Source organism: Labrus bergylta, chromosome 7, assembly GCF_963930695.1.
Source record: "Labrus bergylta chromosome 7, fLabBer1.1, whole genome shotgun sequence".
NCBI classification, from domain to species: Eukaryota; Metazoa; Chordata; class Actinopteri; order Labriformes; family Labridae; genus Labrus; species Labrus bergylta.
In genome coordinates, this window is record NC_089201.1 from 28,352,589 (window position 1) to 28,378,863 (window position 26,275).

Below are 26,275 nucleotides of genomic sequence, written 5' to 3' on the forward strand. Positions count from 1 at the left end.
TTACTTTGTCTCATACCTGCAACAAGTGTTCAACTATATGTTAAGCTAAAAAATTCTGGAACGGGTATAGACAGTTTTGACTAAACAAAATGATTCTATTGAGAACAATTGGCTATAAAAACACAGATGGAGTGTCACCCATGCATCAGCCTTCAGTCGAGCCATTTCCCAACTGGCCGTGCTGTTGTACTGATTATCAGCACGGCTGCCTTATGAGGCAAAAGGCGACATGCTTAGTGTCTTCTAACAGCCTGCTGATATTCAGTATAAGAGCATGGTCACAAGTTTGACATTGCTTTTATACATTTCCATTTGTTTATGCAACCAGTGAAATAAGAGTCTGTCGAAAGCATAGGTTGAAAGTAACTTTTGGTGCAAGTGTGATTCAAATAAAAGAAACCAGCTCGACCAATGAAGACAACCAAATGTCTGTAACTACATCACTTTATTCTATCCATTTTATATCAGTATTCATCCAGTTCTGCTTACTTTGTTCCTGTTGTTTCTTATCCATCATTGCACTACGGTCACTTTATTTATCTCATATTTATCTTTATAGTTATATTGTATATATTACGGTAGTTCTGTTGTTCCACTTTTCACCATGCACCTTAATAACTTATCATTTAGTATTTAGCCTACTTGCACATAGCTCTGTATATATATATTTATTTCTCATTTACTGCACATAGTTGTGTTTACATCTGTTAGTCCGATCACTGTCCACTTATATCTACTCTTTTTATATTTTGTATTTTTAAGTTAAGTTTAAGCTTAAACAACTTAACGCAGGAAGAAAAAAAACAAACAAATAAAAAATTTAATCAACTAAGCAACTAACGAAACTAAAAGCACAAGGCTTTGTTAAAAAGGTGGGTTTTTAGGGCCCTTTTAAAAGCGTCAGCAGACTGGACAGGATACAAAAACCATTAAAGGGTTACATAATTAGACCTATGAGTAGCCTAAATAAAATATAGTTCGCCTATTCATGTTTTATTTGCTGTAATTAGACAGAGTCGTCGAACATGAGTCACTAAAACAAACACTTTTGCAGAACTTTACCTTTTAACTGAAGCTGCTGGTATCCTCTGCTTGTGTGTGTTAGGAAGTACGAGGGGACCGTGAACGCATCACGAGCCCTCATAATGCTTCTCTTCAGCAGTAGGAGCAGCGGGCCAGCCTGCACAGCTCTTCCGGAGGCGGATAATCCCCCATCTCTACCTCTACACACGGAGTCCTAATGCAATCAGGAAGGCATTGCTGCAACTCACCTCAAGGAAAGAAGCGCGTTTGGGTAGAAAATTCAAGCAACGACCCCGAAGAAACCACCATTAGAAAGATCGAGGCTTGGACTAAAACAGAGATGGATATTTGCCTTTTTACATTTTCTGTATTGTGTTAAAGAGTCCAAATCTGACAAGCCGATTCCTTGATAATGTGGCAGCTGCTGTCGCATTTCATTTAGTTTGGGGAACAAGAACATCCTGCGCGTATTTAGAGATTTGCTCACCATGCTGACACACAATCTGGTGTTAACTTTCATCATTGCGGCTCTCTCTCGGGTCAGCAGCGAACCACCACAAACTCTTTCATCACCTGCGACGCTGCTGAATTCAACATCATCATCATCATCATCATCATCCATCATCATCATCAGCGAAGACGAACAGGCGAATAATGTCACAGACGCAGCCGTGGGATCCCGGATTTCATCCATCATGACGCATCTGCCCACTCTGAAAAACGTAGTGATTCTGGTCTGCGTGCTAACAGCTGCTCTCATCACATGCCTGGTCATCAAAGTGATCAGGTAAGCAGGATCAAGCTGGTCACCTGTAGTATAAGCCCTACAATAATAACCAGCCTACCAATGTTTGTCACATTGTATGACCACGACTTCTCAGCTGTGCGCCTGGTAAAGGAATCGATTAATTGGAGCATGTGGGTGTAAAAGGTGGAAGCCAAGAGTTCAGGTCTGGGCCTATTTAATGATGACCCTGTGGGAAATTAGCAGCCTGTTATGTCCCTGTATGTTACATCATATTATGTGGATATGTAGTGTGAAGTACACACCGGTCTTCTTGCATTTGTATTTAATTTAAAGGCTAATTTAACATTTGTTATTTTCCTATTTTATGGAAGGGATGCATTGTTTATATTTGATGTTTTTGACATGCACTCTGATGATTGATTTTCATGAGCATGAATATTCCTTGGTGGGAGGGAGGGGGGCAAATTTGTAATCCCTCTTAATACATTTTACTGATTATCTTTGAGTTGTTGAAGAAACAAAGACATTTGAGGTAGTCTTGTGATTTTGTGTGGAAACAACACTGATAGATAACAATTGAGGAAATGATTGTCAGATAATCAATGATAAAAACAATGCAGGCTTCGCACAGAAAACACCCTGAGAACGTTTGGCGTGTTCGATGATCATGAAAAAATTGGATTCATTGAATGAAAGCAAACGGCAGACTCATGATTCCAGCCTGTTAGGACTCAGCCAGTCTGAGCTTTATTATGGTCTTAAGATCTCAGAATTCACCGTCTGAGTAGACACAAATCGGTTTACAGCTGAGGTTGTGATCATAGTGAGTAGGCTTTGATGTTGTCACATTATAAGTCTCGTCTTTCCTCATGTTTTTTAAATTTTTTTTATTGTTGAATCTCACACAGATCCGGGAGGCGAATCAGAAAAACACGTAAATATGACATCATAACGACTCCTGCAGAGCGCGTGGAGATGGCCCCTCTGAATGAGGAGAACGACGACGATGACGACTCGACCCTGTTTGATGTCAAATACAGGTTCGTTTTTAATTTTTTTTTTTAAACTACCCAGACAGTAAGAAAACCCATGCACCAGATGTTCATGTTATTCTCAGACAAAACACAAATGTCCACTTCTTCTGAACAAATTCAAATATAATCACTCTGAGAATTTCCCAGTAAACTCTTACTTATGGTTCCCTGTTTAGAAATACTCCAGTTAGTGTAAACGTACAACAACATCGTATTTGTGTTGTTTATGTCCCTAAAGACATGTTCTAGTGTTTCTAAAAGTTTGACTCTAACAGAACATGTAGCTCTGAAAAGCATTAACCCTTCATAGTCAATGTGTTTAAACTTTAAACGTCCTGGCTTGCTTGTCTCACTTTATTTCCTCTCCATGCGTCTACTTATCTCGTTTGTAAACGTTATAGTTAGAAAGCGTTTCCCCCTGATTTGCCTGCTGTATGTAAAGCACATTGTGACGGTTTTGACTACACTAGCAAGTTAGCTTTTACTGCTTACTTAAACATAAACATATAGCACAGAGAAATGTAAAGTAATGATTATGCCGTGCAAACACCAAACATAACACAACAGGAATGAGAAAAAGAAAGTATCAGAAAAGTGGTTCTAACTGCTCCTGTTTTAGTTCAGGGGATGTGGACTTTGCTTTCACCCTTCCGTCATTTCCATTGTTCTTTAACACACAACCACTTCCTCATGGGAAATAATGTCTTGTTTACCTGACATTCCTGACTTCCAAGTCAGACCAGACCCTGTTGGAGAACATATTTGTTGACTAAAACATCAGATAAGATTCTGTTTAAGTAACTGTGTGATGTCTTTTCTTTCTTTTTTTGCAGGTGAACCCAAGCACGGACAATCCAGATTTTCTTAACTCCTATAATTTTCCCCGGGACCACTCGAGTGATTTCCTCTATTTTTTTTTTCTTTTTGTACGTGTTGTTAAGTCTTACTGAATCAGCAACTTCTCTGCAGCAGCTTGTGCATGGCTTTTTTTTTTGTCTGCGTTTTAAAGGACTGGAGCCATCAGGAGATGTCATTGTTTGCTGCTGTTTTGACGCGTCTATCACGCAGCTCAGAAACCTGCCTACTTCTTTCTGAGATGAAACAACTGGAAGCCTCATGCTGTGCTGCATAGGACAGCACGCCCGCTCGCCGAGTTTAAAAATGAAGGACTAATAATCCCACTTTAAGTTACGAGCGATTATCTAATCTTTATATATTCATATTTTTTGGCCACAAAAAACGTCAAGTTTGATTGTCAAATGTTAACATGCAACACCTGTTGTGCAACAAACAGGTAGTATTTGCACACTATAATTTATATATGAGATAAAACTTTCACACCAAACAGGCTTCTTGTCTTCTAACCACTTCATTGTGCGTAAACACTGTATGATTGCTGTTCTTATCTTTGGAGTAAACGTCTATTTTTTTACACGGTGATGGCAGACTTTCCTGTTTTGCTGCTCTATCAGCGAAATTATAAAAAGGTCTAAATCCAAAGGAGAATGATACGGTTATATTTGTAAGGTGTTTATACAAATATTTACTCTGAATTTAAATGCTGGAAACGGATGTGAGTTTTTTTTGTTTTTTTTGTTATCATATAAATATGTCATTTATTCAAGTAACCACTGAATTTAGCCGACAACAGATTGAAGGACCGCAGTGATGAAGTGACTTTATTGAAGTGTCTGACATGCACACAGACTTATTTCTTAAACTGAGCTATGTTTCATCAGTTTAAAAAAAACATCTTGTTAGAGATAAAAGTCAAACAGCTTGTCAAATGAAATGTTAAAGTCTCCCACAGTAATGTTCCTGTTGTAATGTCGAACTGAACAAGACTTTCTGATTTGTGCTGCACAGATTCTAAACCAATCTATTTCTTAGATTGGATGTGATATTTTGGTTGAATTGAGTATTTAATAAAAACGCATGGAAGCCTTCTTCACCAAGTGGAACATTTCACTCGATTATTATACCTTTAATTGAAAGACAAAACTCAGGAATCAACCAAAAGTCGGATTGAAATCTTCTAAAATGAGAGGTTTAAAACAGTTTACACTAAACAAAAACAATGCCAGGATGTCGTCTGCAGTGAATGTGAGTGTGGATGACCTTTTGTTTTAATCCAAACTGTTATTTGATCATGCACTGTGTCTACACGTGCAGCTGTTTCCAAATGACCTCCACCCCGATTTAAGTTACAAGAAAAGGAAACGACAGTTGGTAGTCCTGCATCACTTTTTCAACTTATTCTTTCCAGGAGAAAGACTATTGTGTTTTTTTGTTTTGTGACATTCATGAAAGACTGGATACGTTTGTCTTTGTAAAGTATGAGCAGTATGCAGGGATGATGTGTGTGAATCATATAAAGAACCAGATGTAAATCAAGTTTTCACATATTTTTTGAAAGCTTGCATTCAAGCAGAATCCTGACTATTTCATGTGTTTTCCATCAGACTTTGTGACCTCTTGTTTATTCCGATGTTGTGTCAAAGAAATACGTCTTTCACTGTGTTGTGCAGAAATATTCAGATCCATGATTGGGGCCTGTGCTTTGTCTCCTCCTCTCTCTTCTACAGTTGTCATCTTCCATTTAGCCTTTTCTTTAATCATTGTAAACTGGTGGAAGAACACTTCTCGTGTTAAGATGCTAATCCTGGATTTTATTAGGACTGCATCCTCTGCCACAGAAAATTCCTCTTGTTAAAAAAGAATCAAAGTCTTTGTGGTAGCTACTCAGACACTGTAGCAAATTTCCCTCACCCCACATTTAAAGACAAGAAACGTCGAGACTGTTCTGGAAGTTTATTGAAAGCCCCTTCTTGGTTTTCTGAGATGTGTAGTTCACCCACAGCCGTTTCCTCAAGTTTCCATTTCTTTAAAAAAACACTACTGAAATAAAACGTCCTTTGAAGCTTTACATCCTTTAAAGTGAGATAGTGGAAATGCTTGTTTCCCCCAATTCTAATCCATTTGTGTATTTTCTGCCACAGACAAAGTACATTCAGTTTGTCATTACTACACAACAAGTGTCCTTGAGTCATACTGGATATTTGAAATACAAAAAAAAAGAAGAAGGAAATATACTTGAGTTGTCCTACATGCAATACTTACTTTTGTTTGCTGGAATAAGACAAAAACAAACAGATGTTAACAGAGTAAATGTGACAAAGTGTTGAAATTGTTTCTGCTTCGTCTCATTGGTTCCATCAGAGCAGAAACGACATGTCAGTGGAAAGTTTTCTAACTTTGTGGCAAATTGCAGATTCTGTGTTAATTAACTTAATTGTGTTGGTCGCAGAATGTTTCTATTTTTGCCCGAGCTCAGATGGAGCTCTCACAAATAAAACCTTTCATAGCTCCAGACTGCTGACGTCCCTGCCACCACTTTCATGTTTATTCTTAACTTCACTGGCAGCGTAGTAAGGCCGACATGCACGTCAACAAGCGCATCCTGTCAAAACAACTCTTTAATGAACAAAATCACAAGGCTGGAAGCGAAGTGAATATCTTAAATACTCGTGTTAATTTAGCTAAAAGGAAGCATTTTGTCGCTGAAAAGTAACTCGAGCATTTGCAAAGACAAAAACCTGGAACTAAACTTCAAGACGTTCTGGGTTACGCAATTGAAAGTAAAATCCAGAGCAGCATTGAACCAATAAATTAGCTTCACACGTCAGTCTGCTGCTGGCCTGAAAATCAATATCAAATTGAGTTTCTTCCCTGACTTTGTTAAGACAGTCATGTAACTCTTGTTTTCCAACCAACACATGTTCCTGGAACAATTGTTTTAAATTCTGGGCATGTAAACAGTCCAATTTTTAAATTCTGGGCAAATCCACTGAACGTAGGCACAAATACTGGCAGCTTCAATCAAACCTGTGAAGATCTGTCTCCACAAATGATTTGAATACTGGCCAAAAAACACACAATACATATAAAGTATTCAATACATTGTTGTAAATGAATAAAAGGCTGTATACAATTCATCCGCATCAGTGTTAAATGCTCTAAAAACGGTTCCTAACTGTGAATCACATTGAATTTAAAGCACATTTTTGGGGCTCATTTCTTACACATAAGTAAGAATATCACCAATACATTCATGGATTTAAAAAAAAAACAAAAAAAAACATCCTACTTAAATAACACAACTACATTCTAACCTCTTCAACACATTCAATGCAGTAACAGGGCTGGTGCTCTTTGAGGAAATATAACAAAGTAAGCCAACAGTGGGCTAAAAGTCTGTGTAAACACTCTTATGTGAACAGCTGGTACCCTCCCCTCTCTCTCTCTTTCTCTCCTCACAGACGCTGAACATGCTTTCCTTCTCTCGTTCATCACTCCGGGTCACCTGACTGTTTCACACGGCAGTTCTGGTTCACTGTTTTGTTTTTCTACCCCTTAAGAATGACCTGTCTTTACCATGGACACCCGTTAAGAAGGTGCTGGATATGAAGATACAAAATGTTCTCTTATCAGAGGAAAAATGAGCTATCACAAGTTGAACGTCACAGACTTGAAATTAATGTTTTTTGTCTCGTATCCTCTTTCTCCCTGATTATTAAGTGCTTCCATCTTGTGGCCCGACCAGTGACTCACAAGAGCGAGATCCAAGTCAGCAGCTCTTCATGCTGTGGACTTTGTTGGGTAAATTACAACACCCCTTTTAATGAAGCCCTATCATATATATCAAAAAACTGGAAATATCAGTCTGTTTTGTCACAGGACCCAAAATTAAATCAGAAGTCCCCCGCTTTCATGACCAATAACTAAAAAAAAACACACAGGAAGTCCGTTTAGACTTGAACTACTGAATAAGTTCTGTTTAAGAGAGATTAAGGGGCCGTCACATGTGACAGGATCTCCATTAACAGTGTGCACAAAAAGAGTCTCACTATATTAAAAAGGTTGCCTTAAGAAATCTCGTTAAAACCACCAGATTGACTGAAAGAGCTGAAAAAAAAAACAAGTTCATTCCAAGTACTGAAAATAAGTTATTTCAAAGTGTTATAAAAAGTAAGTAAAGTAGGGCAGCAAGAAAACTGTTCAGTAGTTAATATGAAGTCATTCCATTCAGCTACTTCTGCGGTCTCCCCTCTGCGTCACAGCTTCCCGTGTGGAGCCGCAGCGCCCCCTGCCTGTGCAAAGCGCTTAGGGTCCTGAACTCCAGCGGCATGGTGTGAGGACTGGCGCTGGACGTGTACTCGTACTTGAGAGTATCGTAGTAGTGGTATTTGACCGGTCTGCCCTGCGGGTCGAGCGGGAAGGGCCAGAAGCCGTAGAGGTGGATTTCCTCACAGAAGCGAGTGGCCATGGTGTACATGAGGAGCCCCGTGGTGGGACGCTTGATGTGCACGTTGTTGGTTAGCCAGTACCTGAAAGACGTACAGTTTGTGGTTAGCAGTGAATAAAATAACCTTCAACTACTATTAGAAAAACAGAAGAAAAAAAAAGAAGAGGAGCACTGTCATGGTTTTTCTTTCTTTTGTGTCAGGATTCAGCTGGAAGCACGATCATCTCCTTCAGTCAGATCCTGTCTCCCTTTGGGTTTTTGAGATTTAGTGAGATCTACGGCACGATGGAGCACGCAGAGTTGAGCCAAAAAAGTGCTCGAAATACTGCGAGCTTGCACGATGTGAATTTCTAGTTGTAGACTAAAAAAAAAGTTTTTTCAAGAACTGTCTGCTCTCAGATAAATCAATATTAAGCGACCTTTTCCTCATACTTTATCTACTCCCTGGATGATCTGTGAAACATCTCCATCTTCATCAGTAATTCAGTCCGGTAGTCTCAAAATGTTATGCTTCCACGTGGACAGAAGCAGCAAGTAGACAGATACAAGTATTCCTTCTTTAGGTCACTGAGGCAAAATCAAACTTTCTATCATTTTCGCTTCTCACGTGCAAAGACGTGTGTGTTCGCACATAACTGTAAAATGAACAATCTTTGGCATCTGAACTGTTCAATGGAATAATACAGAGACTCGGGGGGGGGGGGGGGGGGGGCGTTTTGAGCATATTTCTTTTTTGCTGTATAACTCTTATAGAATAAATGAAAGTTGACATATACACTCATCAGCCACTTTATGAGGTTCACCTTGCTAGTTCAGGGTTGGACCCCCTTTTGCCTTCAGAACTGCCTTAAATTCTTCTTGGCATAGAGTCAACAAGGTGCTGGAAACATTCCCTCAGAGATGGTCCACATTGACGTGACAGCATCACACAGCTGGGAGTGGGAGATTCATCCCAATCGATATGCAGCCGGCAACTCTGCTGCATATCGATTGGGACGAATCTCCCATTTTTTATAACTCCTCCCTTTGAGTGACAAACACTCTGCTGACCCTGGACTATTTCAGCCTGAAAAAATAAAATAAAATAAAAAACTGTAACCTCCACCATAACTCATTATTTATTAAAACTGCAATATAATAATAATGAATAGTATGTCCATGATAACAAAGTGCACTAATTTTTATAATGTGTGTATATATTCCATCTGACTCCTATTCGTGTAAATATTTATTGTACCTATTATTGATATCTTACTTACATTCCTATTCTATTTGATTCATATTTTTATGACTGTATTTCTACAGTTTGGAGAAACTGTAACAGTCGAATTTCCCTCTGGGATTAATGAAGTATTTCTGATTCTGATTCTGATTCCACCACATCCCAAAGGTGCTCTATAGGACTGAGATCTGGTGACAGTGGAGGCCGCAGTGAGCTCATTGTCAGTTTGAGATATAACGAGCTTTGCGTCCTCCTGCTGGAAGTAGCCATCAGAGGACGGGTACACTGTGGTCATAAATAGATGGACGTGGTCAGCAACGACACTGGACGTGCTGTGCGTTCAGAGATCGCTAGTCTACATACCACGGTTGTAACGAGTGGTTATTTGAGTTACTGTTGCCCTTCTTTCAGCACAAACAAGTCTGGCCATTCTCCTCTGACCTCTGACCTCTGACCTCTGGCATCAACAAGGCATTTTTCGCCCATGCAGGGAACCGCCGCTCACTGGATATCTTCTCTTTTTGCGACCATTCTCTGTAAACCCCTTGAGATGGTTTGACTGGTTAAAAATCCGAGTAGGTTACCAGTTGCTGAAATACTCAGACCAGCCTGTCTGGTGATGTTCAAAGTCATCAAAATCATCTTTCTACCACAACCGTCACTGTGAATATACATATATGTATTTATATATATATAATTTAATCTAAATGATCAATATACACACACTTATTTATGTAAATACTGTAATTGACATCTTAATTGACCCATCTGTCACGTAACTGCATTTTACTCATCATGTTACTTCAGCATCTTTTGCACTATTCACCACTGCACTGTTTCATATTTAGTCATGTAAATAGTAGTCTTTTCTTATTCTGTTTATTGTTGATATTTAATGTTGTACCTGTACATAAGAGAGCACAGTTCACCAAAGTTAAATTCCTCGTGTGTGTAAGCATACCTGGTCAATAAATCTGATTCTGATGCTCAGTTTGAACTTCAGAAGATCGTCTTGACCATTTCAACATGCCTGAATGAGATGCTGTCGTGTGATTCGCTTATAGATAGAAGATATTTACGTTAAAGAGCAGTTGAACAAATGTACCTAATAAAGTGGCCGGTGAGTGTTTTTTATTGTTGCTCTATTTTCTCATCTTTGCAGTGCAAAACACATCGCCCATCCGGTGAAGTCATCAGCACAGGAACATCTTTTGTATTTGTTAATTTGAAGCTGGAACAAAACAAACTGCACCTGGATGCAGGGATTTCTCTCACAACAATGGAAGACTATTTTTACTGAATGGCTTCTCAGAAAATAATAATTGCAGCTTGTTTTCTGAGCACATGTGGAAAAAAAACCCAAAAAACAATCATTAAACTGCAGTTGCGATCTTCTATCTGAGGTGACCTAAATGAGTTCTTTATGATTTAATCCCACACGCTGGGGGCCTCAGGGGGGTAGGACGTCCACTCGCCTTGAGTTTCTGTTTTTTTTTTCCCCCTCTCCAATCACCAGCTGGTTTCTCTGCCTCGAGGCTGGTGCCGTGCGCTCTGTGGTTAGCGCTCAAGGTCAAGTTGAGACGTAGAGGTCGTACTATTTAAAGCTGCTCATGCACCATGAAGGAGAAATGGCGGGACAGGATTTCAACATGTAGACGAGGTGATCTTTTTTTTTTTGAATCAGGCATTAGTGTAACACATTCTCTGTCCTTCACTAAATATTTAAGGTTCAGTCTTACTGAGAGGACAAGATCAGGGGGATCATTTATAAAACACTAAATATTAAAAGGGGGGGGGGCAGGGCCTTTGTTTCATCCCAGAACATTTGAGGACAGTCATTTCTGATGTAAAGCACTGATTTTACACACTGTTAACTACAACAATCAGGGCTCAGTTCTGGCTCTTTGGAATACCGTGTGATAGTTGGGGCATACTAGATTGCATAATTTGGTCAGTGACAGGCGGTAGCTTTTTAACAATGCAGGAAAGATCCGGAGAAAAAAGCCTTATTGTGATGAAAGAGACGCGGGGACTGGAGAAAAATTGCAGGGAGAGGGATTTTTATAAAAGCCTCAAAGCATGTGGAAGATTTGCAAAATTCATTTCTTCAAAAAAAAAAAAAAAAAAAAAAAGTTCTAACTCTGTAGAGTAAGTCAAAGCAATGAAGAATGCTCAAGAGACGTCCTGTCACCTCCACTCAACACCATCAGTCGTTTCCTTTGATAACCTCGAGTTTCTAAATCACACAGATTAAAGTTTACAAACAATACTCTACGCAGAATTTATGCTGTTAGAAAATAAAGTTTGAGTCTGATAGCGTTTTTATGAATGTCGACTTTAAATCAGCATTACATTAAAAAGCTAAAAGAAAATCCAGCTCACTGTGATCAATGGGGGGGTCAAAGATCACGGATGTTGTGACGCTCGGTCTGTTCTGAGGTTGTCAAAATTAGATTTTCACAAATTAACTTAAACCATTACAGCAGACTAACTGGATCACTCTGAATAGCTCTTTAGGTAAGAACACATGTGTGTAAGCCTATAAAGGTGAAGAGACGTTTATAAATGGTGAAGATTCTGATGAAAACAATCAAATTGACAGTAATGTGATTTACAAAATAGCTCACACATGTTCTTCTTCTCATTTTCTTCACTGCGTTGATTTAGCCTCCATTAGAGGAGCAACAGGTCGACTAAAGTTTATATCCCCTGAGGTACCTCCAATGTAGCGCCTCTGCTGGCAACGTCACATGACCCAGGAAATGTACTGCAGCCGGGTGTGGACCAACGAGAAGAAGAAGTCAAAGCACGTAACAGCCAAAGGAGAAGTGCCATTTGTTTGTTCCTAAGCCCCGTTAAGTTTCCCCGGCTCGAGAGGTAATGAAGCGTCAGTCCAATGTGTGAGCAGTCCAGCTCTTTGATTCTGACTGAAATATATTCACTGATATGTGATGGACTGACATGATGGTAAGTAAACATTCATGCCCCCCTCAGAATGAATTCAGAGTAAATAATTCTATATCCAGTACTTCAGTGAATGAGAAGCTTTAGGATGTTTGTTCTGATATTCCAATCAACCAGAGATGATGGTTGTGTTGACTGCTTCATCCAGATGTTAGAAAATGCTGATTATTACACATAGTGTGCTAACCATCACGATGTCCGTTGTTGTTATGAGCCTAGGCAGCTGATGTAAGCGTTTAACATGTTACATTTCTGCTGAATCTCATATTCAGTCGACATCAGACGTGTTGGTAGACACATTTTAAACGTTGAACTGTTACGGTCTTAATTCTGAGCTCATTCCCTCCTGGCTGCTGTTTGCTTTCATAAAATACAAACATTACATTAGTATTGATCTGCTCCATCCAACTCCCTGCAAGAGGAGAACACCGCCATTACCCAAAATGCTCAGCTATTTGTGTCGGAGGGACGGAGACATTAACGCTTCATCACCGGCACCGAAAGAGGCCGTATAGTCCTGGGAATACCGGTTGCTGTAATTTGTGTCACTTCTAAATGTTTCAGTGTGAAGCGGTACATTTTGCTCCTGTTATTTCCATCTATATTAAAAAAAGGAAATCATCTTCAGAAAAAGGTAAAGGGGTAATAATGGATTTGAAGTGTCTAAAAATGTCAGTTCTGGTTGGAGGTTTTTTGTTTTGGATTTTGAAAATAAAAAAAATAAATAAAAAAAGTACTTTTGAGTTTTCTGTTGTATCTTTCATCACAAGAAGTTCACTCATTTACACAACGCTATACTACTTTGTCCATTTCTCTCTGGATCAGATGACACACATGTTACACCTATCACTTCAGAGTGCACCTTGAGAAGAGACGGACACAATCCTCTCACTAGCTGTGACCAGCTGCAGTTTAAAAATAGCCACCTGGGCGACAGATTATAATTTGCCTACTCATTTGATTTTCTTCACACAGGTGTTCCTGTGAGCCACCGACACACTTAAGGTGTGATCCGCCGCGTCTGCGTTCTTACCCTCTGACAGCGTGCAGAAGGCGCAGCGAGGGGAAGGCGGTGCGTACGTCCACAGTGTGCAGCAGGATGAGTCGGAGAGCCCACTCCACGCGCTCCTCTCCCCCTTTAGCCATGAAGGCCGGGATCCACAGCACGCTGCCGCTCAGGCTCTGCAGCCGCTGCAGGAAGCGATCGCGCCACTCCTCGCTGACCAGGTCCTGGAAGGCCCGCTGCACCACCGACGGATTCATGGTCACCAGGTTGGTCCGCCAGCCCACGTCCTGGTAGTAATCTGCCACTGGTGCCAGATTACATCTGAGGATGAAACAGGCACGGGGTCACTTCACCTCAGAATCCTTTTCAAACGGTTTGAACCTCTCATTAAAACGCTGTGAACAGCCAGCCACTCGTTTATTTTCACAAGTATAAGAAAGGAAGGATTTCGATAAGGATGCTTTAGGGGAAAAGTTAAATTGAAGTTATTACATCCTTTTCCTTTTACCGGTGACTGATGAAGTCGTAACATCCAATGTGGGGCAAAGTTTCCTCTGACATTTCTCTTTTCATTAGCGCACACGGGTGACGAGAAATGCAGAGTCGAAAAAAGCCTGCTGTTTATGATTTCAATTTGAAAAATGAAAAATGAAAATTCACGGGTTCCTCAGTGGGAAAAGCAACAGACCTTTTGCTCCTGAGTGGCAGTGATATAAATACACATGACATATACAGATGGGTGACTGATTAAAGAGAAAAGAAAGCCTGAAAAAAATAAATCAGGGGACAAAAAATATGCAGCTGCTGAAACGACATGAGAGATCACTAAACATGTTAAGTACATTACACACCGTGATGGATCACACTTCCCTTCCAGCTGAACCTGAATATTGATGTGAATGTGTCTTTAAATCAACAAAAAAAGTGACACATCACAACGGCTTTCAGTCTTCAGATTTCTCGTGTGGTAGCCTTAAGGGAATATTTGGCTTCTATTTTTCCGAGCAGCGTTTGCACAGCGATGGTGTGTCGAGGTGGCCTGACATCTCGCTAAACCAATTTCATTGAGTTTCTATTCCCCTTCAATTTATCACCCATTTACCGGCGTCTCCAAGCAAGAGAAACGTTTTTTTGCAGCACAGAAGCTTCTGCCGGGAGTGAAGGAGAGCTACAGCTGAGCTTTATTCACCAGGAGAGCAGAGGATGGGACGGCTTTCTGTTTATTGATATTAACCCGGGTCTCAAAGTGAATGGAAGAAAACACAAAGCAGGTCATTATCTTCTCTGGAGGTGAGGCAGGGTAAACACATCAGAAGTATTTCTAACAACTCAGACTCTAATTTACACATCGGTTAAAATGTCGGCTGTCCAGTTAAAAAGACACAAAGTCCAGTCCAAACCTCACACCTTTACAACTTTAAGTCTAAGGCTTGAAACTAAGTCAGAGTATTATTACAGAACCATCGGTGTGTGTGTGAGATGAGAAGGTTTAACGTGACTGAAACATGTACATGACGCCGTGTGGTGGGAGACGACATGGAAAGAACTCAAAATGATTTAGTTTTTACACTCACTTCCTATCGGTTGAACTTTGTTACGACGGAAGAAGCACGGCCATTTGCTGTTAACTTTCTTCAGATTCAAATGTCAAAATCACCTCAATGCTGGAGTCATAGTCTTCAAAGGACTGTGATTTGTGTTCCTTTAAATCTTAATGGATTCAGACAATAAGCAATGACAGCGAGATACGTTTAGGAAACAGATATTTCAAACACAACATCCAAACATTAAAATTAAGGCCCGAGCAAGATGGGATTTTTGGGTCCGATACGATATTAGGGAGAGAAAAATCAGTTACCGATATATCGGCCGATATCTTTCTTAGATCTATTTTTTTTTTGATCTGTAGAGATAAATATAGATATTTATTGTGTTGATCCCTCAAATGCAGTTATCAAACACTTGTGGAAAAGATAAATAATGAAGATGGAAACTGGAAAGTTACTGCGCATGTACGTGCGTCACAGCCGGAGAGTGATAGTGCTTGCTGTAATCCATACAGCACACTTTGCTGGTGGAGGGGAACTGCTAGTGTAATCCAATGAAACTAAATTGAAATGCTTTTTCACTGGTGAATAAATCAAGTAATATATCTGTGCATTTGCAATAAAAGTAGTCGATACTGACAGTCACTGGATATGCTAATATCGGCCGATGCTATTATCGCTTTACATAAAACCTGGACAGTGTGCACCAACAGCTGACCCTACATTATTTCTGATAATTCAAATGACTACTTTGCAATGTATAACATGGCATTATTAGAAAGCGGAGATTTAATCATCTCACATACCGTGTGGATACCAAGTGTAGAGCAGGAAACTGTCGACACTGTCTCTCAGTCTGATACACACCAATGCTGTGGAGAATTCCTTAGCTTCTCAAAATGCCACATTCCCTGTTGTCTGTCATCAGCCCTCAATTACCCCCCCCCCCCCCCCCCCCCCCGCCCCCCTGCTCTATTATCATGCTGCTGGAGCCTTCAAAATCCTGACCTCTCCTCATCAGCGTAACATCACGGCAGCACAGAGGGAAAGACACCCAGAACAACAGAATCCATTTGAGGAAAAGAAAGGAGACATGCATGGATTCAGAGGCCTTTTCAGCTATCGATCAATCGCCTCAATGAGGTGCACCCGCAGACGGCTAATCCGGCTCCATTTACTCGACAACATTCAAGTCATTGATTCATGAGAGGATATTTCTCACAGTAAATACCTCCGCATTTACTGCATGCTTTGTTAGACAGCGCCAGTCATCACACAGAATCCCAAACACATCACGTCTTATTGAGTTTTCCGTTATTATAATATAACCGAACGCAGATTTATTTTCCTCCTTGCGACTAAGCATTGAGTTGTGATGAATTACCCTCTTTTTTAAAAATTTATCCTCACCCAAACACTTAACAGAGGCGGCTGACGGCTTTACAAACTGAATCTTCTGGTTAAATGAGAGCATGACCTCTGAGAGAGACACGATGTGATTCTGCTAAATGCAGGAGCTTTCCAAAATGTCAAATTTAATGTAAAATCTTGTACTCCATCGCTCTCTGTCTGGCTGTTCATTTCTGATTGTAAATTGCGGAAAAAAGCTTTTTAAAAAGTCCAATTATTATATTTCCAGCTGTGTGAGTGCCGAACTTGAAACTGAAACCTACAAACACAGACACAACTTTAACTTTCAGCCATAAACCCAAACTGAACTGAAATGTGCAAACCCATTTTAAACACAGAGCAATCGTATGTCCACTTGCATGTTATAGGATTAAATGTAAGATTACTAAGTCTGAAATCAATAAAAGAAAATACCTGATAACAAAGTCGTGAGAGTCGATCTCGGGTCCACAGCTGCTGTTCAGCAGGATCCCGGAGTTCCCCACAATAGCACAGCGCCTGTGATGCTGGTTCTTCAGAGGGGACGCAGTGGGCAGGAGGCGGTAGAGATTCTCCGAGATGTTTGTGGTGCTGTGGCGATCAAAGACATAGTGGATGATATCTCCTGGTTTCAGCGTGCCCTTCAGAATAGAGATGTCTCTCTCCGGATCAAGAAATCTCAGAATATTCTTCCTGTTGGAGAAAAAAAAAAAGAGAGAGAGAGAGAGAGAGAGCTATGAAAGAGTCTGTGTTAGTGGGGCTGAAAATATATCCGCTGAGATATCTGTGCAGAGAGATGAGAGTGCCTGATGAGTTTGGAGAGGGTCTTGTTGAAGGTCCAGTTGTTTGTCGAGATCCGGGCGGTGTTGTTGCAGCTCGGCTCGAGGTGGTTTGAATCTTTGCTCGGGTTCGTCGACGCAGTTGGATCCACATGTGCAGTGGTCTTTCTAAACGGAAAGGAAAGGAAAAGTAATTTTTATTGGCATACTATGAAAGGTATCTGATCAGTAAATACCTAAAGCTGATGTGATGTGTGAACGTCTTTCCCTTTGATTAGTCAAAGGTCATTTGTAGGCCTTTTTTCTGTCTGGATTGTAGGTCTAAGAATACAGTTTGTAAAGCCCTCTTAGACTACATTTTGAGAGAGGTTATGTAAACACTGGGACAGTCAAACTACGTTCACTTACTTGAGTATTTAATTGAGCTAAGGTTGAGTATTTAATTGAGCTAAGGTTGAGTATTTAATTGCCAATTTGACTTGCACGTGACTCTGTTTCAGTCAGACAAATGTAACGCTTTGAAATGTGCATTGCAGAAGCAGAAACGTAGTTTTAAGTCAGGGAACCAGGCTCCATGTCCACATCACTCCTCACAGTCTTATGATATATGCAGATATTTCAAGAGTCATGACACAATATGCTAAACCCCCAGAATGACGCATGTCAAGTGTGAAATCAGTGCAGCTCCAGTTGCCTGCTTGAAGAGGCTTGCAGTCATTGCTCCATTTGTGGCTCGGCGTTTTCTCTTTTTGACTGTACCGCTCTCACTTCATATGTTTAACACGCAAGTTGTACGTTTGTTTTTGTCATACATCGATTACACTTCGAGATCTTTTGTTTACACGTTTTTATATCTAGTTTTTAGTTATACAGAACTTCAAATTGTTTCCAACTCAATCACCTGGAGTCTTAAAATAAAACTGACAATGCATTACATAAGTAATAGTTACTTAATAATTGGATAAAACTATTTTCTGCATGAGTACTTTTGATTCTTTTCATTCATTTAAGTGATAGAACTTGTGCGCTATGAAACATTTCTGCAGCACTTCACTAAAGTAAAAGTAGATTTTTACAGAAATATAAAAAACCAAATAATTGGAATACATCCCCCCCCGACACTGAATTCATTCCCCGGCCTTGGCTTGGACGAGGTTTACAATATTTAAACATGTTTTATTACGCCATTTTTCTTCTTCTGGCAGATGTGTTCAGAGTCACATGGATACCACTTTAATTGAGATATATTTATAGCAGGAGCCCACTTGCTGTAAAAGTAATGAGACACTCAGTCGGTATGACTCACGGTGTTAAAAGGGCTGCAAAGGAATCAAAACACACCGACATATCATAAAGAAACACCAGGAAGCTCCCTACCGGTGGTTTCCAGCTGGATGCATATCTATATGTGTGTCTTTGTGTGTGTGCGTGTGGAGAAAATTGGATTTCAGACCTGTGCGGTTGAGGGATGAGCAGGTGCAAGTTGCTCTTCTTCGAGTGTCCAGTTTTCCTGGAGAGAGAAATAAACGATTTTAGATTAAATTATGAATCAAACCAGCAGCAGGAATTCTTCTAATGGACCGATACTTCCTGTAATCATATCATGTGACAATAATGCACTTTCACTATTCAATACTGTACTTCCATCTTTTGAGACAGAATGAAGGTGAAAAGCAAGCATCAAGGTATTTTTAGAGCAAGTCACTGTGGGCCCATTTGCTGATGTAATGAGGAGAAATGCGGCCTTAATGGACTGCCATTATACTGAAAGGATATCTTCTCAATATGGCAGCCAGGGTGCATTTACAGTAAAAACAAACACTGAAGTTTGTTTCTAAAGCAGTCTTTTTTCTTTTTTTTTGCGATAATGACCTTGATCTCATCTGGAAAAAATCGAGTGTGTGTAAATGAAGCAGCGAGGAATAGAATCAGAGTAGTTCAGCTGTGACAGAAAGGTCAGGTGGGCTTTTCACTCTTTTTACAAAACCCCCGGTGCTCTCAAATGTAATGAAATAAATGTATTAAAGGCAGCATTTATGCACAAATGGAATTGGTTCTGGTTCTCCTCCCTCTGCGGATCACAAAGCGATACGACCTCGTTCAACATGATTCACAGCCGGGTAATTGCATTCAAAACAAACGGGTCGTTGAAAAGGGGAGTCCAAACATCTTTAAGAGAGAGATAAGTCATTTTCTCCTGCTTCTCAAAGGTATCGCAGCCTCTTTACTCAGCGATGAGAGCTGGAGGAGGATGCTTCACTGCTGAAGTCTGGGTTGGTTTTCCCCTTAGAACAGAAGGGTTTGAGTCTAAATCAAGATTGTGTTTTCTTTTTTCAGGTCAAAAAAAAAACAAGTGGGACATGTGTGTGTGTGTGTGTGTGTGTGAGAGAGAGAGAGAGAGAGAGAGAGAGAGAGAGAGAGTTGGAAGATTTCTGCTGCACTGCTCAACATTTCAAAGTCTGAGCATGGGAAATAAAAAAAAGAGGAAAGGAAGACCTCTTTTGTTTCCATCTGTTGCCCCTCCTCTCTCTCTGTCCATTATGTCTGTCTGACTCTCACACACACACACACACACACACACACATTACACACACACACACACACACACACACACACACACACACACACACACACACACACATAACACACACATCTCTCTCTCTCTGTCCATTATGTCTGTCTGACTCTCTCACACATGCACACACACACACACACACACACAACACACACATCTCTCTCTCACACACACACACACACACATTACACACACATAACACACACATCTCTCTCTCTCTCTCACACACACACATAACACACATCTCTCTCTCTCTCACTCACACACACACACACACACATTACAAACACATTACACACACATAACACACATCTCTCTCTCTCTCACTCACACACACACACACATTACACACTAATAACACACACATCTCTCTCTCTCTCTCTCTCTCACACACACACACACACACACATTACACACACATAACACACACACATCTCTCTCGTAGTGTAAACGTATCCTATCCCGCATGCAGCCTGCTGCAAAGACAAATAGCCTAAATCCTTGGAGAGCCGTGCAGGCTGCTGTCTGAACAGCTGCTGCTGCTGCAACCAAGTGTTACAAATGTTGAAATGAATCATGCTTTGCTCCACATTTAACTCTAAAACTTCCATTTAAATCACGCAAACTAGTCCGTATCGATGGTTTATTCCAGTTCCCAACACTTAACCATATCCTGAGCTGAGACAAAACCTGCTTAACAAAACAAAAAAACAATGGAGACACACTCAGTACACACTAAATGCGTGGAGGAATCACGGTGGGCTGCTACTTACGCAGTTCCTTCCTCCACTTGTGCAATATCACCTATGATCAGAAGCACCACCAGCGATACAAAGACGAGCAGCAGCGTGCGGAACACAAGCGGCATGGCTGAGGGGGGGTCTGCAGCCGGGGGTGGGGGGGGGAGGGAGTCCCTCCTTCCTTTCTTCCTTCCAGCGAAACACTGAGCTACATTAACCTGCTCGTGTTTTCCATTTAGAAATCGGCTATCAGCTCACTCATCTCTCTCCTCTTGTTCTTATCGGCGGGGCTGCGGGTCCTTCAATACCCCCCCTCCTCCTCCTCCTCCTCTTCTTCTCTGTGAACGATAGTGAATGTGTTTCTTTTCCTGGTGGGTCGATGCTGCCTGCTGCCGTCTCCACTGCTCCCTCTATTCCCCAGTCAAACTTTGAAAGCGTGTGCACCTACACAGCCTGCCATGGGAGCAGCGAGATGTAGACCACATGCAGTCTTAAAGGAACAGGAGCCAAAATGTCCATTTGCACCACCAGCACCCGCTGGATCACACTCAACCCCCGATGTTTGTTCTGAAGATATATATCTTATCTGTTTCCATCTGGGCCTGCTTTGCAACAAGCACACAATAACTGGCAGAGAAAAGGAGTCCTACTTTTATTTTATCTGTGGTCTCTGCAGCCAACAGTTCCAAAAGGTCATGGATCAGAGAACCCCCTGAAGTTCTTGGGTATCTTTTTTCAATAGGCTCTGGTTACCGGACGTGCGGTGGCGGTTCTAGACCAATTTTACTGAGGGGGCCAAACTGGGGCCAGTTGTTTTGTCAGAGGGGAACATTAAACCCAGGTGAAAAATAGACAAAGATGATCGTTTTAAAAAAAATATATAAATATTATGCCAAATAATAGTGCGCATCATTAAATACCATGATTTATATTTGTTTCAGTAACAGTATTTATATCTAGATGTTGAGTCAAATACTGTGTATGTGTTAGAGGGGCTCTTCCTTTTGGAGGGGTGGCCACAGGTGGGGGGGGGCAAGCTCAGTGTTACAGGGGCCCCTGTTGGCACCTGCCTAGAACCGCCCATGCAGACGTGTGAGTAGACTAAGTATCAAACAGTTTTAACATAGCTTACAGTCTAATTTACTTGAGTTCACACTTTCTATCCAAGCAGTAATCTCTAAACCCATCAGCTATTGTCTGACTTATATGTTCCCATGGCCAAATAATTCCAGCCAATAATTCCATTTACATGCATTGCCTATGAAAACAGTTCAGCTAGCAACTTAGACTAGAATAGAACTTTCTTTGTCCACAAAGTGGAAAACTGTCTTTGGCTTCACAAGAACAAGACAGAAAAAACATTATGACAAACAAGACAACATTCAAGCACAGCAGGAAACCAGGAGCGCGCCTGTAGTCCTCGACAACATCACAGTCAGCATGGTTTGTGAAGTTAAAATAATAATTTAGTATAATAATAAGCCAGAGTTTTAAGACATTTCATAAAGTTATAGGTTTAAAAACAGTAATTTCATAAAACAATGTGCAGTTAGAGTCGAGGGGGGGGGGGGGTCGTTTTTTTCCTTTATGAATTTAATAATTTTATTGCATTTGGTACAAATAATTTTTTATAAACATTCTTTGTGGCTCTTGGCAGTCTGAATCGCCGACCCTATGAGTGAATTGTAAGCTGCACTTGTATGAGGATATCGAGGCTATTCAAAGACATTTATTAAGGCTTGTAAGAGCCAGAATGGTAACAATGACCCGAAACGTTATAAAAAAAAGATGTAATGAAACCTGAAATGTAATAACAGGTCGATAATGTAACAAAAGTGCTGAGCCTGAAACGTAATTTTTGTTGTTGATGAAACCCAAAATGTAATAACTGGTCGGTAATGTAACAAGATGCTTAGCCCAAAACAAACCCCTGAAGTTCTTGGGTATCTTCTTTCTCTATATATATATATATATATATAAATATATATATATAGCCTAGTTACCAGAGGACTACTATTTAAAGACATTTCTAAAAGGCTTGATCATCATCACATGACTGCAGATTGGTTGCAGGATTAACAACATTACAGCTTGTGCTCTTTTCTCTCTGTTTTTCCTGCAGAGACCCGGGGGGGGGGGGGGGGGGGGGTGACATGGATATGTTCTTCTTAGTTACGCACACAAGCTTTCTGTTGCACGCACCCGTTTGCACTCGCACTTAGTACTTAAAACTACCATATTCCCCATGGCGGCTATGTTGCCGTGACGTCATGCTGGGTGCGACGTCACGGCAAATGTTGTTGTCGTGTCATACTGTAGATACACAGAAAATGAATACTAAACAAATGGAGACACAACAGGCCATATTATAAGTGACCCCTTCGCTACCGCTAACATTAGCATTCAGCCACTTCCTAGTTAACATTTACATTTCAGAACAACAGAAATGAAAATCGAAATAGATCGATAGACTCAGTTCAGTCACTAAACTTGACCTGTCAGATGGGTTTGTGCTTTCTCAGGAGTGTTTCATGCAAATATCAGACTGTTGAGTTCATTGAACAAACAGGATATCAAAGAAATCTGTGTTTCTCTTTTTGTGGGTGAGTGAAAAATAATTGTATTATGTAAAATGTCAGCAGTAATTTGTCTGCACCAGACTTATTACATCGTATTTGTTCTTGTTCAGTGTTTGTCTGCTATTGATGTGGTCGTGATGGTGCACCCATGGGAGTCAGGGTAGTTGGATTTAAGCTGCTTTTCTCTGCTCAGAAGAATTCTTGATACCAGCAAAAGAAAACACATTTTTTTTATCCCTCATGTTCTCTTTAGTTAAATAAATATAACAAATAAAGTCAGCTACCACAAGACAGAATCTATCACTGTGAAACAATATTATGTAACAAACTCATCGACTAACACTTTAGCCTCGAGCACAGACTGGATTACTGAAGAACTTTGGTTACTAAGCCTTTGTTACACCTCTCTCTTAAAGACAAACAACTTTTCTTGAGATAATGATGTACCTAACTCGACATTGACATGACAGCATATAGAAAGAAATACACAAGCACATGCTCTTGGCTTTGATCCATTTTAGAGCAAGTTGTTTTTTTTTTAAACGGCCGCATTATGTTTTCTGTTCACCAGTAAGTTCTTCCCAGCTCATTTGTTGATATTGTCATTCTGTTGGACTACACATAGCATTGATATAAAGGCAAATATTCTCATTATAGCCCCCCCCCCCCCTCCCGTCTGACAGGGATAGTCTCCAGCTTTGAGGAGCATATGTGAACAGCCACGTCGGGAGAATCTAAAAATTATCCAGATATTTTTCCGACCACTAAGTGTTCACAATGAGGCCCATAGCTGACCTGATTTACAGGTGGTTCAATAGAAAGGTTTATCAAGAGGCCTAAAACCCAACTCAGCTCCAGCGCTTTTCCTGTCCATAGGTTGAAGAGTCCATATTCTGCCCTTTTTGGGGTTCTTATATTTAATCTATGTACCTACTTTTGTACGTTCACAATAGATAAAGTCCGAAAAAAGTGTCTGTTTTCATGTACTGCTCCTCCTTGCTCCCTCTACGCTCTGAGTCCGTCAGCTACACTCTGTTGAGCCCACACTGTTAGACCCCACGTGGGCCAAGTCTGCTCTGATTGGTCTGCCGATCCGCTCTGTTGTTATTGGTCAGTTGCTCAGCACGCATCTCGGACATTTCAACATGAGCTGCAGGGCTTGCCACAACGAGCCAATGGGCTTAGATCAGTGATCTCACACTGACAATGACGTCGCACTGACACATTTTTTATCGAGGGGGGCTAGAACCGAGCGTTACATGCGGCTAATGCTACAGCTAACAGGAGGACGTAGGAGAAGCCGCGTTTCCGCGGACTTTGAATTTTTGCACATAGATGTTCCTAAACATGCACAGGACACTTGGAAAACACACTAAAGGACATATAAAACCAGAAAAAGCAGAATATGGGACAGCCATTGATGGGACTCCAAAGTCCTCTGCAGTAACAGATTGGTGACGTCACTCAGGCTTTGTCTATTGATATTTACAGTCTATGCTCTTGGACCAGTTTCCTTTCAAAGAGAGGTTTGGGTGGATGTAAAGGCAGGATACTTTATTCTAATATTCTCTCACTGAGTCATAAATGTTTACAATGATTGCCACTGCTAATATTTAAAAAAACGTGTTCTGATCATATATTTCACCCTTTTTCATATCTCAGAAAACTTCTGCTTATTTTCTTGTACAAAGTGTGCAGCACTGCTGATGTTAGAAAGAGAAAAACATCTGACTATGAATCTGTGTTTTACAGTTTCTGGCTATAAGGCTGCGCTGCTTAAACGTCTTTGATAACACAGTTTCCAAAGCTCTGTTTATCCACAATAAGCAAACTGTGCATGATGCTTCGAGCGGTTCCATACTTGGATTGTTTGCTTCACCTCCAGCGCAAGAAGCAAAGACCTGTTTCACTTAGAGAAACAATTTACATCATGAGTTCACAATCTGCTGCTTAATTAGCCCGCGATAAAGCAACTGAGTAAACACATGTAAACATTTTAATTATCTTTAGGTTACTAATGTTCGGGCCATTTTAATTACAACTGCTTTATCAGCTGCACTAGAAGCTATCAGCGTAATTAATACAGTATATAGCTGCTGCAGTGTCAGTACTCCATAAATAACAAGGAAAGAAAAAAATGCTTACAAAATGTTCCTTTTGTCCTGCTCATCCTTAACCAATCACAAGCCACAAAGATGTCCCGTCTTATCAGTCAGACGTGATTTTATTATTATCATTTTGCAGACCATCACTCAAACGCACATGAAAGCAGAGCACATGGTAAACACGTGGTTGGTTGTTGTGTAATTGCAAATACAGCATTCATTTGTCAATGCAAATGTAAGGTGTAAGGTCTGTCTGTTTAAAAATTGCATGCATATATTATCTAAAATGATTGTGTTTGTGGAGCTAATTTACATGAAGTGAAAAGTGCAGCTGTAGCCTTGAGAGTGCACATAATGACACGTCTCATAATAATCATGTTTAAACTGATAGTATTATATAATACAGACTAATGCTGATTCATTATCAAAACTGTGTGTTGTGCATGTAAACACACTCGCACGTTGAATCAAACACCACCGCCGCATTCATCAGATATTATTGTTGAAAAATCAGCATCCAAGCATGAAAGTAGAAATGTCAGCAGTCTGAATTTATATATTCACTTATTCACTTAGACAGAAGTCAAAGCTCTCCACAGAGGATTTATTGCCTTATTTTTCCCTCTAGAGATGTTGTGTAACAGTTCATCTTCCTAAAGCACCCATTAGGCTAATTGACGCCTCCTGATTGAAAGAGAAAACTCTCGCCAGCAGCAGCAGCAGCTTCTATTTTGAGCTCTGTGTGGCTTCTTTTTTTTTTTTTTTTCTTCTTCTGTGTTTCAAACATTCTGGCGAGGAAGTTTTTCTCCGAGCTGCATTCTGCTTGTCTTTGAAGTGACGAGCATCAGGAGTGAGGTGCGTTATCAGACGCTGTTGTTCTCTGAGGCAGATGCTGCTGATACTGCTGCTGTGTGTTGACACACTAGTACACTTTGAAGAGTGTCATTGTGTTACTGTCAGACTTTACAAGTATACATGAGACCCACACGCACAGAAAACACACTTCACACTCTTCTTTTTCAGAGTGTGTCATGTTTAAACGAACGGGTACCTTGGGAAATACAACACATATGTCATGCTGTCTCCATGAGAATATGCTTCTGTATATTAGCCAGCATTAGTGCACTTATACTGAGGTGTTTCCTCCTCTCTACATCCTTGCTTGTGTTGTACTCACTCTGATGTACGTCGCTCTGGACAAAAGTGTCTGCTTAACTGTAGAATTAACTATTTGAATTAAGTTGTAATTTATTATTTAT

The 26,275-nt window shown here is 40.5% G+C and overlaps 3 protein-coding genes across 3 annotated transcripts in view; 1 reads left to right on the plus strand and 2 right to left on the minus strand.

The window, feature by feature from the left end:
• chd2 (chromodomain helicase DNA binding protein 2) overlaps positions 1-1,200 on the minus strand; it is a 35,709-nt gene extending 34,509 nt beyond the window's left edge. Inside the window, exon 1 of the mRNA XM_065957289.1 lies at positions 1,063-1,200. The gene's annotated coding sequence lies outside the window, so the exon portion shown is untranslated. The remainder of the gene's footprint in view (positions 1-1,062) is intronic.
• A 300-nt stretch (positions 1,201-1,500) lies between these two features.
• On the plus strand, positions 1,501-6,177 carry fam174b (family with sequence similarity 174 member B). The gene is made up of 3 exons (XM_020643566.3): positions 1,501-1,810; positions 2,680-2,811; positions 3,639-6,177. Exons 1-3 carry the CDS (start codon positions 1,512-1,514, stop codon positions 3,640-3,642), a joined length of 435 nt encoding a protein of 144 aa, XP_020499222.2. The 5' UTR covers positions 1,501-1,511; the 3' UTR covers positions 3,643-6,177.
• Positions 6,178-6,468: 291 nt separating this feature from the next.
• On the minus strand, positions 6,469-20,919 carry st8sia2 (ST8 alpha-N-acetyl-neuraminide alpha-2,8-sialyltransferase 2). The gene is made up of 6 exons (XM_020643565.3): positions 20,366-20,919; positions 18,471-18,527; positions 17,045-17,185; positions 16,674-16,931; positions 13,330-13,623; positions 6,469-8,192 (listed from the first exon to the last, which is right to left on the minus strand). Exons 1-6 carry the CDS (start codon positions 20,458-20,460, stop codon positions 7,895-7,897), a joined length of 1,143 nt encoding a protein of 380 aa, XP_020499221.2. The 5' UTR covers positions 20,461-20,919; the 3' UTR covers positions 6,469-7,894.
• Between the last annotated feature and the right edge of the window lie 5,356 nt (positions 20,920-26,275).